The sequence below is a fragment of the Microcaecilia unicolor genome, chromosome 8 (assembly GCF_901765095.1).
Source record: "Microcaecilia unicolor chromosome 8, aMicUni1.1, whole genome shotgun sequence".
Classification (NCBI taxonomy): Eukaryota; Metazoa; Chordata; class Amphibia; order Gymnophiona; family Siphonopidae; genus Microcaecilia; species Microcaecilia unicolor.
Window position 1 is genome coordinate 27,238,453 of NC_044038.1, and position 15,035 is coordinate 27,253,487.

At 42.5% G+C, this 15,035-nt stretch overlaps 1 protein-coding gene across 1 annotated transcript in view; it reads right to left on the bottom strand.

The window, feature by feature from the left end:
* Positions 1-4,247, bottom strand: part of KDELR2 (KDEL endoplasmic reticulum protein retention receptor 2) — a 24,615-nt gene extending 20,368 nt beyond the window's left edge. The window contains exon 1 of the mRNA XM_030211832.1: positions 4,033-4,247. Within this exon, the coding sequence (XP_030067692.1) occupies positions 4,033-4,123 (91 nt within the window). The 5' untranslated portion in view covers positions 4,124-4,247. The remainder of the gene's footprint in view (positions 1-4,032) is intronic.
* Between the last annotated feature and the right edge of the window lie 10,788 nt (positions 4,248-15,035).

The following is a 15,035-nucleotide window of genomic DNA, read 5'->3' on the forward strand; positions in this document are numbered from 1 at the left end:
TGATTACGATTTAGAATGATTTAGTACTCTAATCGATGAAACCGATACTTCCTCTGTGTACATCCATATGCAGCACAAGCTATGTTTGAAAATGTAAGAGAGATCAAATAAAAATAAAGAACAATAAAGAATGACAACGTGGATGCAGCAGCTCACAGATTTGTTTTAGGTGTATGGGGATGACAGCTGTGCAGAGGAGGTGGGGCTGAGCTGGTTTCAACTTTTTGACATCATACCATCTCCTGTTCTCAATCTAACCTCCTTGGGGCATCCAATACTCACCACCATCATGAAAAGGGTAATGGCCTGGGCAGAGTTATGTCATCGGTTCCACAAAAGAGGTGGGGTTATAGGTGTGGCTATGCAAAAGGGGTGGGATCATGTAAATAAAGTGGCATTAGGGACAGGGAGTTATGCAAAAGGAGTGGGCATGGTTGGGGCTATTACATCACATTCAGTGAGTTATTCAGGGCAGGGCAGAGAGTGGGCATGGCTTGGGCAGATCCTCAATTCTGACTGGCTGGTGCAACCAGAAGTCAGTGAGATGGTATTTAAGTTATACTACTACTATACAGCCTGGCTGACAGCCTTCACAATATGCTGACACCTACTGACCAGAAGTGGGGCATATGTACCATCTCCCAAAAAGAGCAAAGGACAGCAACATGGGGGAGAGGGATATGGGTATTATAAAAAGGATGAAAAATCCAGATAGTTGCAAATAAAACATGGTGCCAGAGCACTACTTTGAGCATTGTTCCAACTGATCTAAAAACTGCTAGGTCAAAAAAAAAAAAAGTTTCCATCACAACAGAGTTAACACCACCCTCTTTCATCAGGTTACTGAAAGATGTGATCAAGGTTAATGGTAATAGCTGGGTTTGGAGGACATGTTCATTTAATAATTGCTAAGCAAGCATGCAGTATGCAAACAGTCATGTTCAGGAGGAGGTAGCAGAGATGGGATCTGCCAGACTCTCTTCTAATTGTGATCTGAATTGGCCACTGTTGGAGACAGGATGGTGTCCTCACCTACTCCATAACAGGAAGTTTGCATCAGAATAGGTAGGCCTCCCACACAGGCATAGAGATGAGTTCCAAGCCCAGCTGCAGCTTCACCACTTAAATGGTGGCACACAGCAAGAGAAAAATAATCAGATATCCACTGTTTTCTAGGTGCTTTTAAGACACTTCAATCCTTGAGCTGTAGCACTTCTTACAGGAGCTCTCCACTATCCACTGGTGATGCAGAGGCATACTGTTTGGATACCAGCTATATGATGTTGGACACACAGCAATCTGGAAGCTTCACCCTGCTAAAAGAGGAAAGATTCATCTGTACTCTCTGGGATTTTGATACTGCTTGTCATATCACTGATGCCACTAAAAGAACTTCCATTGGGTCAGGACAGGAATCCCATACTATTGTAATTAAACTCTCTGAAATTTGTTGCCAGAGAATGTGGTAAAAGCAGTTAGCTTAGTGGGGTTTTAAAAAAAATTTGGATTACTTCCATAAAGCAAAGTCCATAAGCCATTGTTAAGATTATTAAAATGTACTGTACTGTTTTGGGATCTTGCCAGGTACTTGTAAACCTGGATTGGCCACTGTTGGAAACGAGATGCTGGGCTTGATGGACCTTCAGTCTGTCCCAGTATGGCAACGCTTATATTCTTAAGGCTGACTTGGGATCTGACATGACAAATGTTGATGCAGCTGATGAATGCACACTAAATGGTGCATAATTTTCCAGAGCACAGGGATTGTCTGCTGAGGCTTTACACAAATCAACTACTGGCAACCAGGCATACAAATGTATAGGTTAAGACACCTGGAATTGATACATGTAATATTGCTGGGGCTTTCTGACTTAAGGTATGTCAGCTAGGTCCACGACCAAACACAGGCACTTTTACTCCAGAGATGGCTGTATTTGACAGCAGAACCATGGATCTCACCCTTCAGAATGGTTATAGATGTCTGGACTGTAGCATATCTGTATATTATTTTTATTTATTTAGTTACATTTGTACCCCACATTTTCCCACCTATTTGCAGGCTCAATGTGGCTTACATAGTACCGTGAGGCGTTAGCCACCTCCAGTGATGAAACAAATACAAAGTGATGTTATGGTCGAATGAGATTCATGTGTTACAGACACATTAGGGAAAAGTAGAGAAGAAGAGTTATATAGTGTTCATTACCAGCTTTGGTTAAAGTTCTGTGCCAGGTAGAGAAAGGCTGAATGTTTTGGAGAAAAATGTACTAAAAAGTCTGTTGCCAGTATCCACAAGAACTAATTGCTTCAACTTCTTTAATAATAATGAGTTGTCTGGTCATCAGATTTATATGCCCCCTTCCCCCCGTTATGACGTAGCGCTGCAAAGCCGCATCAGTCCAACTGAGTGGCACGGGCGCTTCCTTGCGCGCGCATCTTTTGTTGCGCTTTCCCAGCAGCCGCAACGGTGATGGGACCGGCAGCCTCCTCCGCTGTATAATGGCGGGTGCCATCACAAAACCTCCTTGATCGCACACAGCCAAGTTTTTATTTCGCTTAAACGGAGGCAGCAATGAGGGGTTCTGGCCTGGAGGGCAGAAGGGTGAGGTTAGACCCTCCAACCAATAGACTCTCTTACTGTCACTGCCTTACGCCCCCTCACCAGCCCGGATACACCACACCTCAGCCGGCTGCCACGTCACACCATTCCAGGACATCCAATCAAGCGACTATCACCCCAGCAAGGACAACGCAGCCCCGATTCATCCACTTCCGAGTGTTCAGTCTTCGTTCAGTAGATCGCAGCCGCTACTGTACGAGTCCCCTCTCCCCCAGGGAAAGAGAAGCACCAGTGGCTGGAGCATTCGCACTCTCCGGAATAAATGGGCCTTGCAGACGAGCCACATATCCACTGCACAAATATTTTGAATACAAATACCTTAGATTGACCATGCAAAGCATAGCTTTAAATCATTTCAAAGCACACTGATGTATAAAACCCACACGATAAAGAACAGGGAATAATTACACACAGGACAGATTTCAATCTACTCCAGTCTCATTATTTTCACGTTGTCCTTTTTCATTTTAAAAAATTTCAGCAAATCCAGAACTTATGGCACCTAACCTTTTGGAAATCTAGACTGCCCCACTTTGTCTGTACACTTGTAAGCTCGTTGAGCAGGGACTGTCCTATGTTAAATTGTACAGCGCTGCGTAACCCTAGTAGCGCTTTAGAAATGTTTAGTAGTAGTAAGTGGGAAACAAAGGTCCTATCCTCCAAAAACTGAAAACACAAAATAACAGTCGAGCGACTCACACCGTGCTGCTCTGTCAAAGAGAATCAACCCTCATTCAAGAGGAAGTACGTTTAGAAGAAACAGAAGTTTAATTGCATGATCTGTACTGTAGTCACTTATTTTACGCGTTTCTCGAGAGATCTCCAACTCGAATAGCAGCAGCTAGTAACACAGCTGGTATGCCGACTTTCAGTGCTGTGCGAAGACAAAGTGGGAGGACCAAGGGCTGGCAACGATCTGCACAGTATAAGGGGCAGCAGATCTCCAAGTATCGGCTTCAATTTATTTCAATATATAAACATTTAACAACAAAAAAATAATAATAATAATGCATATATCCATCAAGACAGGGCTACGACTACGCACAGATTTAGTTTTATCTGGGGTTTTTACCCATTTCCGATTTAGCTCACTCACACAAACTAAAAAAAACTTCCAAGCAAAACTTCTCTGAACCCATGATGACCTCCAGGTTAAAGGCTCCAACACCTTTACCGAGAGTCGATCGGCAGCACAGAGACGAATACGCTGCGGGGGCAGCACTTAGGTTCTAAGCCCCCCCCCCCCCCCTCGCGTGCTTGTCCCAAAACATTACTATTAATAGAGAATAAAAAACACGTACCGCTCCTCGTTACGAGCGCTAGGTTTGTGGAACATCGGCACAAGTACAGAAGGAAATAAACTTTTCAGACACCCTTCAAATCCCCCCACCCCCGAGTGCCGGGAGCCTTACCGGCACAGGACCTGGTTTTCCAAATTTTCAGGAGCAAGATGATGATGGCCGCGAGATGGGAGAGGTCTCCCGTCAGCCTGAAGATGTTCATGACGGCGACTAGGGAACGAGGATCTGAGACGGGCCGATGCGCTGCTGCGGGCTTTAGTCCCTGGAAAATGGCGAGCGCCGAGCGACGTGGCCCGGGGACGTGGCCAAACGGCAGCGGTAGCGGCAACACCCAGTGCAGGCTGGGAAAAGCGCTGGCGCCGGCCTGTAATTCGACGCTTCGGATCCGCCCCCTTAAAGGCGCAGCGACCGGCACGAGAGAGACAGGCGAGGTGGGGAGGTGGGCGCGAGGGGGGCTCGAGCCGCGGCGGCTCCGTTATTTTGTGGGGGTGCTGAAAGGGCTGGAGGACATTGAGACCCACACTGGTCGGTCCTTTGCTTGTTGCATCCTGGATGCTTTTGTAAGAAAGTAGAGCTGGCATTTCAGAAGATGTAGGATCAGAAATGGACTAATAATACGACTACAAAACCATATTACTAGGAGATATAGGAAGATGAGTGTAAAATCCAGGGTGGGCTTGAGCCTGGTGGCCGAAGACATGCCAAATCTCACTCATTAGGGGTGTGTCACACACATTTGAAAGCTTTCTCGCTCTCACATTCTTTGAACCCCATTTCTCACTCATCAGAGCACTGGTCCCAGTGTACTTTTGAACACAGCTTTCATGGAGGAAAGCCTTAAGAGATGGAACCCAAAAAAGGTCCAGCCAGTAGGAAGAAATCTGAGCACACCTTCCTGCCTACTGCTTCTTGCCCTAGCCCTTTTCCCTTTACTACAAGTACATGTGCTCTGAAACCCATGTACATACTTTAAACTACTGGATGGAAGAAAACTTTCAGCTCAAAAAGTTTTGCCCAAACTGCTCCCACAGACTCCAAAGAAAAGCCATATCATTTAATGCTGCCTTGATTTATTTGCAAAGCAGTACTATACTTAAATCATTCTAGATTTATACCTTGGATGTACCTCTGAAAAATCTCACTCTTTGGCCTTCGATCTCACTCCTTGGCGTGGTTCATCTTTGGTGGCCATGGTGTGGGGGGACAGGAGCCACAGGTTCATCTCTTAGAGGAAGGCAGGCACTAAAGCTTGAATGCTTTAGAGGGAGGGGTATTTTAAAACCTAAAGAGGAAGAAGTGCTTGCATTTATAGAATCTGCCAGATCTGTTTGGTCATGAAAGTTTATATGCTAGGATCTTTTTTTGTTGTTAAATATGGTGGTCGTTTAATATTGATTTTCAACTTTTGTCCCCCAGGTTTTCAAGGTAACCAAACCATGCAAATTAGCTTTGATTTTAGATTATATATGTGCAGATACATTTGATATTCGCTTATGGTATGCATAGTCCGGTAATTAGAACCGGTTGTAGCCCTAATTGAGCTATCACAACCTACTACCGCTTCTAGAATCACCTAGTCCTGTGCATTTTCAGCACTCGAAAACTAGTTAACGAATGTGTTTCTGGTAAAGTGAAAAGCTTCATAAAGTTAATAGAAGTTTCTGGGAGAACTTCAGGAAGTTTGCCTCTATCTCAAGGACTTTAACCCTGCCTTCATAGATATGATCACGGCCATCAACTGATTAACACTAGAATGAATTCACTAAACGTATATATTTTCATCTTTCAGGCAAACTTAGCTCTGGTAGTGAAATAACAGGTCTGAAAATACAAGTCCTCAAAATGCATGGACTGTAGCTTAACTTTAAAAAGTGCTGGTTCCTTGTATTTGCAGCAAATGAGTGAAATTTTGCCCTGTAATTTAGGAAAAGGAGGCTCCGGATGTTGTTTGTCTGAATCTACAAGCTCTGAAAAGTCTAGCAAATATTAACCCAAGGAATAACTTTGTTCTACGCTTGGTCTTGTCTAAAAAGAAATAACATTGTTTATCTCATTATAAGTCACAGTTCTCTTGTCATTCTTCATTAATTAAGACTGCTGATTTTAGATTTTAACTGATAACACAAATAAAACTTTTAAAATTAGTTATACATTGGATAAAGACTTCCCCTGGGCTTATCTTATATCCTGCACTCAGGTTTGTTTGGGTTTTTTTGTGCCTTTTTCTGAGCTGATGACACTTAAGTGACACAAATGTACATGTTTGATTCAACCAAGGAAAGTACCCAGCAATAGTAGTTGTGGTGCAAAAACACTGATGCATACTGATTTTATTTAGTACCCTCAAAACTCCCTAATTAGCTGGAAAATGAACACCTAAATTAACAATTTATAAAGAGCTAAGAATAGAAGTCCGAGCCATATTTCACCAAAAGCCATTATCGATACTGCCTGGCAAGAACAATGGGACACTTATCACCTAGTATAAATGTATCAAAATTTAGATCTGTTCAGTATGTTGATAAATATCAGAAACAAATGATTGGTTAGCGTGGCTCAGCGTCAGCGTTTTTGTGGGAAAAGAGGTGACAATGATCACAACACAGAAAAGCAGTGTTAATCTAAAAAACAAACATAACTGAGCACGAGGAGGCTGGATGTTTTTGGATAACAACCTCATTAATTTTGGTGGCTGTGTGGATTATTATGAAACTTGGTAAAAAGACAAGGAAGGGGACTTGGGTCTTGTAAGAGCCAAAGAGAAAGACAGCCAGGCTTGAAATGGGCTACCAGTGGTTGGAGGCCAGCACAAGGACAGATGCTTGGGACAAGCAAAGATGAGGGATTTAGATTTGTTAGGAACTGCACAACATTCTGGAGAAGGGGAGCCTGTTCCAAAAGGATGGACTCCACCTTAATCAGGATGGAACCAGGCTGCTGGCGCTAACTTTTAAAAAGGAGACAGAGCAGCTTTTAAACTAAAATTGGGGGGGGGGGGGGGGGGGGGGAGCCAACAGTTGCCCAGGGGTGCATGGTTCGGTGTGGAGTAGTATCCTCAAAGGATACAATTGAAACAGGTCTTTTAGGGAATCCCAACAGAGAGGTTTCAATAATGGTAAAATTATTGTAGTGACATACAATCCAGAGCTGGAAAAAACTGAGGAAAATCACAAGAGATCTACAACCTATACTTCAGGAGGATGAATTACTGAAAGAGATATCCCCATCCCCACCAGTACTGGCCTTCCGACAGCCACCCAACTTAAAACACAAGCTAATCAGAAGTAAACTTCCATCACAGACTGAAAAGGAACAGAAGGGCACACTTCCCTGTAATTTATCCAGTTGCAAACTATGCCAAAACATTTCACAGGACCCCACAGTCATCCACAAAGGAAAGATATTCAACATAAAGGGATCTTTCACTTGCTCATCTTCCAATGTGGTATATATCACTCAGTGTAAAAAATGTAACGAAGGATGCTATTTTGGAGAAACAGGCCAGATGCTTAAGATTCAATTTACATAGACATCACATGAACAATACTGGTGCCAGTAGGGCTCCCACGCCTGTTGGTCAGCATTTTACAGGACCAGGACACTGTACCAGTGACTTCACAGTGAGAATCCTGAAAGGTAACTTTAAAACCATACAAGAACCTAAGACCTTTGAAGTCAGAATGATTGAATATTTTAACACCTAACAGAAAGGACTTAACAAGGATCTTGAGTTCCTAGCCCATTATAAACCATAAAGCTGTATGTCTCTGTTGATCACCCCACCCCTCACCTATCCACACCCAGCCTGTTAGAATATCAATGATATGCTTTGATGTCCCCATACATACCTCCTACCCACCCCCGTCCTCCCACCCTGTCAGACTGTCATAGTAATGCTTGAATGTTTTCATTTATATACACTGTCAGCTAGCACATTTGCTTATTTCCGATCTGAGGAAGAAGGGCAACCTTCGAAAGCTAATCAAGAAATATATTAAGTTATGTCCAATAAAAAAGGTATCATCTTATTTTCTTTTCCATGTTTTATTTTGTTTGATTTCTATTGATAACCTTAAGAGTGGACTAACACAGCTACCACACTCCTCTACTTAATAATGGTAAAAGAAAGACAGGAGTGTTTAATGGGAGAATAGAGTAAAGGATGCAAATTTTCCCTGTCAACTTCAAAGCAGCTTGTAGATGTTAGGAAAAAACACAATTTGAAGTGTCTATGTACAAATGCTAGAAGCCTAAAAAATAAGATGGGAGCGTTGGAGTATATAGCACTAAATAAAGAGGTAGATATAATAGGCATCTCAGAGACCTGGTGGAAGGAGGACAATCAATGGGATACGGTGTTATCGGGCTACAAATTATTTAGCAGTGATAGAGTGGATCAAATTGGAGGGAGAGTTGCGCTATATGTTAAAGAGGGAATTGAGTCAAACAGAATGAATAGTCTGCAGGAAGCAGATAGCAGCATGGAATTGTTGTGGATAGAAATTCCATGTGTGACGGGAAAGAGTATATTAGTAGGACTGTACTACCATCCACCAGGACAGAAAGAACAGAAAGGTGAACAAATGTTTACAGAAATTAGGAAAGCTGGAAAACTGGGTAACCTTATATTAATGGGTGATTTCAATTACCTCAATATTGACTGGATAAATGCTACATAAGGGAGCACTTGGCAGGTAAAATTCTTAGATGTAATAGATGACTGTTTCTTGGAGCAACTGGTCCAAGAACCGACAAGAAGGAGAGCTAGTTTAGATCTAGTCCTTAGTGGCATACAGGGCATGGTACGAGAGGTAATGGGGTTGAATCTGCTGGGAAACAATGATCTTAACATGATCAAATTTGAGCTGATATCTGGAGTGAAGTCACTAAATAAATCTACTGTAGCATCATTCAATTTTCGAAAGGGTGATTATGACAAGATGAGGAGAATGGTTAAAAAGAAACTGAAAGGGTCAGCCGCAAAGGTTAGGAGTTTAAATCAGGTGTGGACGCTGTTTAAAAATACCATCTTGGAAGCCCACACTAGATGTATTCCATGTATTATTAACAAAGGTGGAAAGAAGAGTAAACGACAGCCAGCATGGTTAAAAGGTGATGTGAAAGAAGCTATTAGAACCTAAAAAGCATCCTTCAAAAAATGGAAAAAGGTTCCAAATGAAGAAAATAAGAAGCAACATAAGCAGTGTCAAGTTAGATGCAAAATACTGGTAAAGAAGGCTAAAAGAGAATATGAAGAAAAGCTTGCCATGGAGATAAATTCTCACAGTAACTCCTTTTTTAGGTACATCAGAAGCTGAAAGCATGTGAGGGAATCCGTGGGACCATTAGATCCTGAAGGAGCAAAAGAGACACTCAGGGATGACAAGGTCATAGTGGAGAGATTGAATGAATTTTTTGCTTCGGTCTTTACGGAAGAAAATGTAAGAGATCTACCTGTACCAGAAATGGTTTTCAAGGGTGACAATGTAGAGGAACTGAAAGAAATCTCAGTGAACCTGTAAGAAATACTGAGCCAAACTGACAAAGAGTGAAAATCACCTGGACTGGATGGCATACACCCCAGGGTACTGAAAGAACTCGAACATGAAATTTCTGATTTGTTGTTAGTGATCTGTAACCTGTTGTTAAAATCATCCGTAGTACTTGAAGATTGGATGTAATGCTGATCTTTAAAAAGGGTTGCAGGGGTGAGCCAGGAAATTACAGACCGGTAAGCCTGACTTCAGTGCTGGGGAAAATAGTGGAAACTATTATAAAGAATAAAATGACGGAACACGTAGACAAACATGGTTTAATGGGACAGAGTCAGCATGGGTTCAGCCAAGGGAAGTCTTGCCTCACCAATTTGCTTAATTTCTTTAAAGGCGTAAATAAACAAGTGGATAAAGGTGAGCCGGATGTAGTGTATTGAGATTTTCAGAAAGCTTTTGACAAAGTTCCTCATGAGAGGCTCCTGAGAAAATTAAAAAGTCATGGGATAGGAGGCAAAGTCCTTCTGTGGATAAGGAATTGGTTATTGGACAGAAAACAGAGGGTAGGGTTAAATGGCCATTTTTCTCAATGGAAGAGGGTGAATAGTGGAGAGCTGCAGGGATCTGTACTGGGACTAGTGCTATTTAACATATTTATACATGATCTGGAAATCGGAACAATGAGTGAGGTGATTCTAAGTTGTCAAACATGTGGATTGTGAAAAATTGTAGGAAGACCTTAGGAAACTGGAAGACTGGGCATCCAAATGGCAGCTGAAATTTAATGTGGACAAATGTAAAGTTATGCACATTGGGAAGAATAATTTGAATCATAGTTACCTGATGCTAGGGTTCACCTTAGGAGTCAGCACTCAAGAAAGATATAGCGGAATTAGAAAAGAGCAACCAAAACGATAACGCGGATGGAACTCCTCCATATGAGGAAAGGCTAAGGAGGTTAGGGCTCTTATTATTAAGGTCTACAAAATCCTGAGTGGAGTGGAATGGGTGGAGGTGAATCAGTTTTTCTGTCATTCAAAAAGTACAAAGACCAGGGGACACTCAATGAAATTGCATGGAAATACTTTAAAAACAAATAGGAGGAAATATTTTTTCACTCAAATAATAGTTAAGCTCTGGAACTCGTTGCTGGAAGATGTGGTAACGGTGGTTAGTGTATCTGGGTTTAAAAAAGGTTTGGATAAGTTCCTGGAGACAAAGTCCATAGCTTGCTATTGTGATGGTGTAAATCTTCACCTCTAAAGTAGGCGTGGATCCCCCTTATTCTATTAACAGCGCATATAAATTGTAGGAATGCCCCTGATCCTCCCATAACCCTCCCATGGCTGTGCATGCATACATTTCAATTCATGCCGATAATTGATTATTAGTACCCAATTTCAGATTGCTAAGGCAGTCCAGCTGTTACTTTGGGGCAGAGACCATCGATCACCAATTTGGACAATGCTTGTGTGGACCAACTTGGCAAGGAGCAAGGGTGCTGGAGACAGCTCCTGTCTTCACCATGCCCCTTAAAATAGGAGTAGTGATCAGGATACATGCATCAGCTCTGAGGCTCTGATGAGTGCAAGAAAACCTTCAGTTGAGTGTGATACACTCCTAACGAGTGAGACTTGGCATCTCTGCAAAGTGAAACTTAGCCTCAGTTCCATATATTCCAGGGGAAGCATTTAATCTGAAGCCAGCTGGTTGCTGCTGATATTCACTGTGATCCTTAAAAAACAACAAATGCTACTGGCAAACAGCCATGAAGAAATGCTTGTGTTTTTGGTTTTCTTTGAAGAGGGCAATAGAGACTCCAGTCATATCAGAGAGCAAACAAACCTGTTTTAAAATTGCTTTTAATATTCAAACACTTTAAACCCTAATTACAGGATACATTCAAAACACCGCTAAGACTTGTCAGGTTTTTTTTTCTATAATATCACCAAAATGTATCTCTTTCTGAATGAGCTACCAAAAGCGGGGGCTGTCCCTACCACTAGGCAGTCACCTAGGGTGTCAGCTGGACGGAGCGATGTGACTGGTGAGGACCTTCAGGCCCCAACAGCAAAAATGGGAATTGAGTTAACTTGAAGGCGTGGCTGGAGCCTCACCAGTTTCCACTACACTCAATTACATTAAAAAAAAATTCTTATAGTCCACCTAAACCAATTCAATTCTATGTGGATTTCACAATGGGGGACAGTAGGTTTTGAGTGGGTTTCGGAGAGCTTAGGGGACAAGATAAGGGAGCAAAGGTTATCTGTTCCCTTCTCCACTACTGCCAACTCCAGACTTCGCGCCTTCTGTCTCGCTGCACCCTACGCCTGGAATAAACTTCCTGAGCCCCTATGTCTTGCCCCATCCTTGGCCACCTTTAAATCTAGACTGAAAGCCCACCTCTTTAGCATTGCTTTTGACTCGTAACCACTTGTAACCACTCACCTACACCTACCCTCCTCTCCTCCTTCCTGTACACATTAATTGATTTGATTTGCTTACTTTATTTTTTGTCCATTAGATTGTAAGCTCTTTGAGCAGGGACTGTCTTTCTTCTATGTTTGTGCAGCGCTGCGTACGCCTTGTAGCTCTATAGAAATGCTAAATAGTAGTAGTAGTAGTAGAAGAACCAGGTATCCCCCAGGATAAACATCAAAATCAAATAACTAAGGGGTATGTTTACTAAGGTGCGTTAGCATTTTTAACGCGCCTGTAAATTTAAGGCATGTTAAACCAGGGGCGTAGCCAGACTTCGGCGGGAGGGGGGTCCAGAGCCCAAGGTGAGGGGCACATTTTAGCCCCCCTCCGGCACCGCCCCTTTTGTCCCCCCTTCCCACCGCCATCAGGTACCTTTGCTGGCGGGGGTCCCCAACCCCCGCCAGCTGAAGTCCTCTTCAGCGCCGGTCTCCAGCACGGCCGCGTTGCTGATCTGTAGTGCAAGGATTCTGTTTCTGTGAGTCTGACGTCCTGCACGTAGATTGTAAGCTCTTTGAGCAGGTACTGTCTTTCTTCTATGTTTGTGCAGCGCTGCGTATGCCTTGTAGCGCTATAGAAATGCTAAATAGTAGTAGTAGTAGTAGTTGGGGACCCTCATCAGCAAAGTTACCCCATGACGGTGGTGGCGATGAAGGGTTGTTGGCGGCGGGGGGGGGGCCAGGGCCAAATCTACGGGGGCCCATGCCCCCGTGGCCCCATGTAGCTATGCCCCTGTGTTAAACACTAACGCACCTATACCAAGGGCCCTGTTTACTAAGGCGCACTAATATTTTTAGCGCATGCTAAAGTTTATTGCACACTACTAGAGACACCCTTGTATTCCTATGGGTGTCTCTAGTGTTAGCGCTCGCTAATTCTTAGCACGCGCTAAAAACACTAGCAATTCGTAAACAGGGCCCCAAATATCCAAATATTTTTAAAAATAGAAAGCCTTTAGCATCTTATGACATAGCAAGTAGTTTTTAAGCTTGCTATTTTGGTATAGTAGTGAATTCCAGACAGCAGCTGCCAAGTATGAAGACCACAATGAAAACATTTTTTTTTAAGCAGATTTCCTTAGGATCTGGAAAGTGCAGTGATAGTATCATGTAACATTTTAGATCTACTGCTGTTTGGAAAATAAATTCAGCTTAACATATGTTGCGGGCAGTGCTTTCCCATATATTAGTGTATTGTACATAATTTAAACTGGATACGAGCCTTCACTGGCAACCAATGTAGTCTGATAAACATAGGAGTCACTATCATTTCTATGAGCGGCAAAAAAACAGATGAGCAGTTGTGTTCTGAATTGTTTCTGGCAGCCCACATAGACTATATTACAGTAATCTAGCAGGGACAATAGACTTTGTACCACTAATCTAGAAAAACCGGAAATTCCAGAAAGCCTTTTATTCCACGGAATTTTCTTAACATCAAAAAGTCCTCTTTACCAATACATTCACCTGCTTTCCCATTGTTAAACTACTAGTCAAGAAAATCCGCAGTTTTCAAGCAGGATTCAAATTTAAAATCAGGGTTACTCAATTTATTAAAACTAGCTGTATGACCTATCTTCAGCTATGTAACCCTTCCTCTCAGTTTGTTGTATTCACTCCCCATTCATATCTGGTTACAGTTCAGGTGTCTCCTTCTTGTCTACAAGCACAATTTCTCTACAGCTCCTGACTGCTTTTCTTCTCTGACTCCTGTACCCCTCCCTGTGATCTTCATTCATTGAGCAAGCTGTCCTTTCCTGTTCCATTCACCTCCAGTTCTACACTTTATTCCTGGAATTGCCTTCCTGAATTAATGGGTCATAACCCCTTGCTGGCCATACTCAAGTAACTGCTAAAACTTAACTTTTTTTTTTAGGTTGTTTAAAATCTTAAATCTGGTCTATATCAGGCCCAGCCTAGTGGCAAAGTGCTGCACACTGCCATGCAGAGAATTTTGGTTAAATTCTCAGGCCAGGTCTTCCATTCTCCTTGCCAGCTTGAGCTAGGGATGTTGTGGAGGTGTCATTCACAGCAAGAAATGTAGCCAAGTTTCGGTGTCAGGGGGAGCAGACCTTTTGTAAAATAGGTGCAAGGCTGAGGCTCCAATCTGCATAGACACCATTTCATTTAAAAATCCATTTGGGGAAGCGGCTGCTCCCCTTACACTCTACCAGTGTTCGCCTCTGTTCACAGCTCTAGGAGACGAATCCCAGTCACTAAGAAACAGTGACACCTAGTGATCCGAATTAAGACCCGTGATTAAAGGATCGAGAGGAAGTCCTGATGTGTGATCCCTAGCTGAGGGCTGTTGCCCAATGGCTAAGCAAAGTGAGCTGGGTGGGAGACAGAATAGAAGGAAAATACCCCTGGGCAACTGCAAACGAATGAGGTTTCATAGTGCTGTAATCCAAGAAAAGCTGGTGAGCCAAAAACGAAAAATTCTACCTTCCTTTTTTCAGTGGTCTTCCTGAGCATAACCTTGTCTAATTAATCATATGGACTGTAATAAAATTTCTGAACTCTATCTTTTTTGTGTCATGACAGAAAACTCCACAAAGCAGGGCCTGTTTGCACTCCTGACCAGCGGTGCATACAGCTGCTAGTGCTACAGAAAGATGTCATAGTAGGAATGATTTTATATATTTTGGCAGGTCAGCAAAGCCAAGACTTTGTGTTCCTAGAATCTTAAACCTACTAGTGTTTGATGGTCATGGTACGTTTCAGAAGATAAAGAAAAGAGAACTTGTGTGATTAACTGCAGACACTGGCAATTTGGGGTGGGGGGCGGGGGTGGGAGGATGGGAGAAGAACAGGTAGTTGGCAATACACCAGACATTTAGCATAATCATTGTTTTGCTATCACTTCTGCTGGTAACTTGATTTGTAATATGTCATAGAAAATCAAAATTAAAAAATCATTAAAAAATTCATTTTGCTTAATGTAAAAAAATGTCATCTAGTAGAACTGTGAAGGCTACTAATAGGTGAATGTATTAAACTATGGTAAAATCAGTTGTTAAACACACATTAATGACAGGGGCTAACAGTTGGAAAATACCTTGTCAAACACCTGATGTAGTAAACCTGCATTTTTGTGGCAGAGAATGCTGACTCATTACCATCCCTGGTAATGCACCTGTGTTAC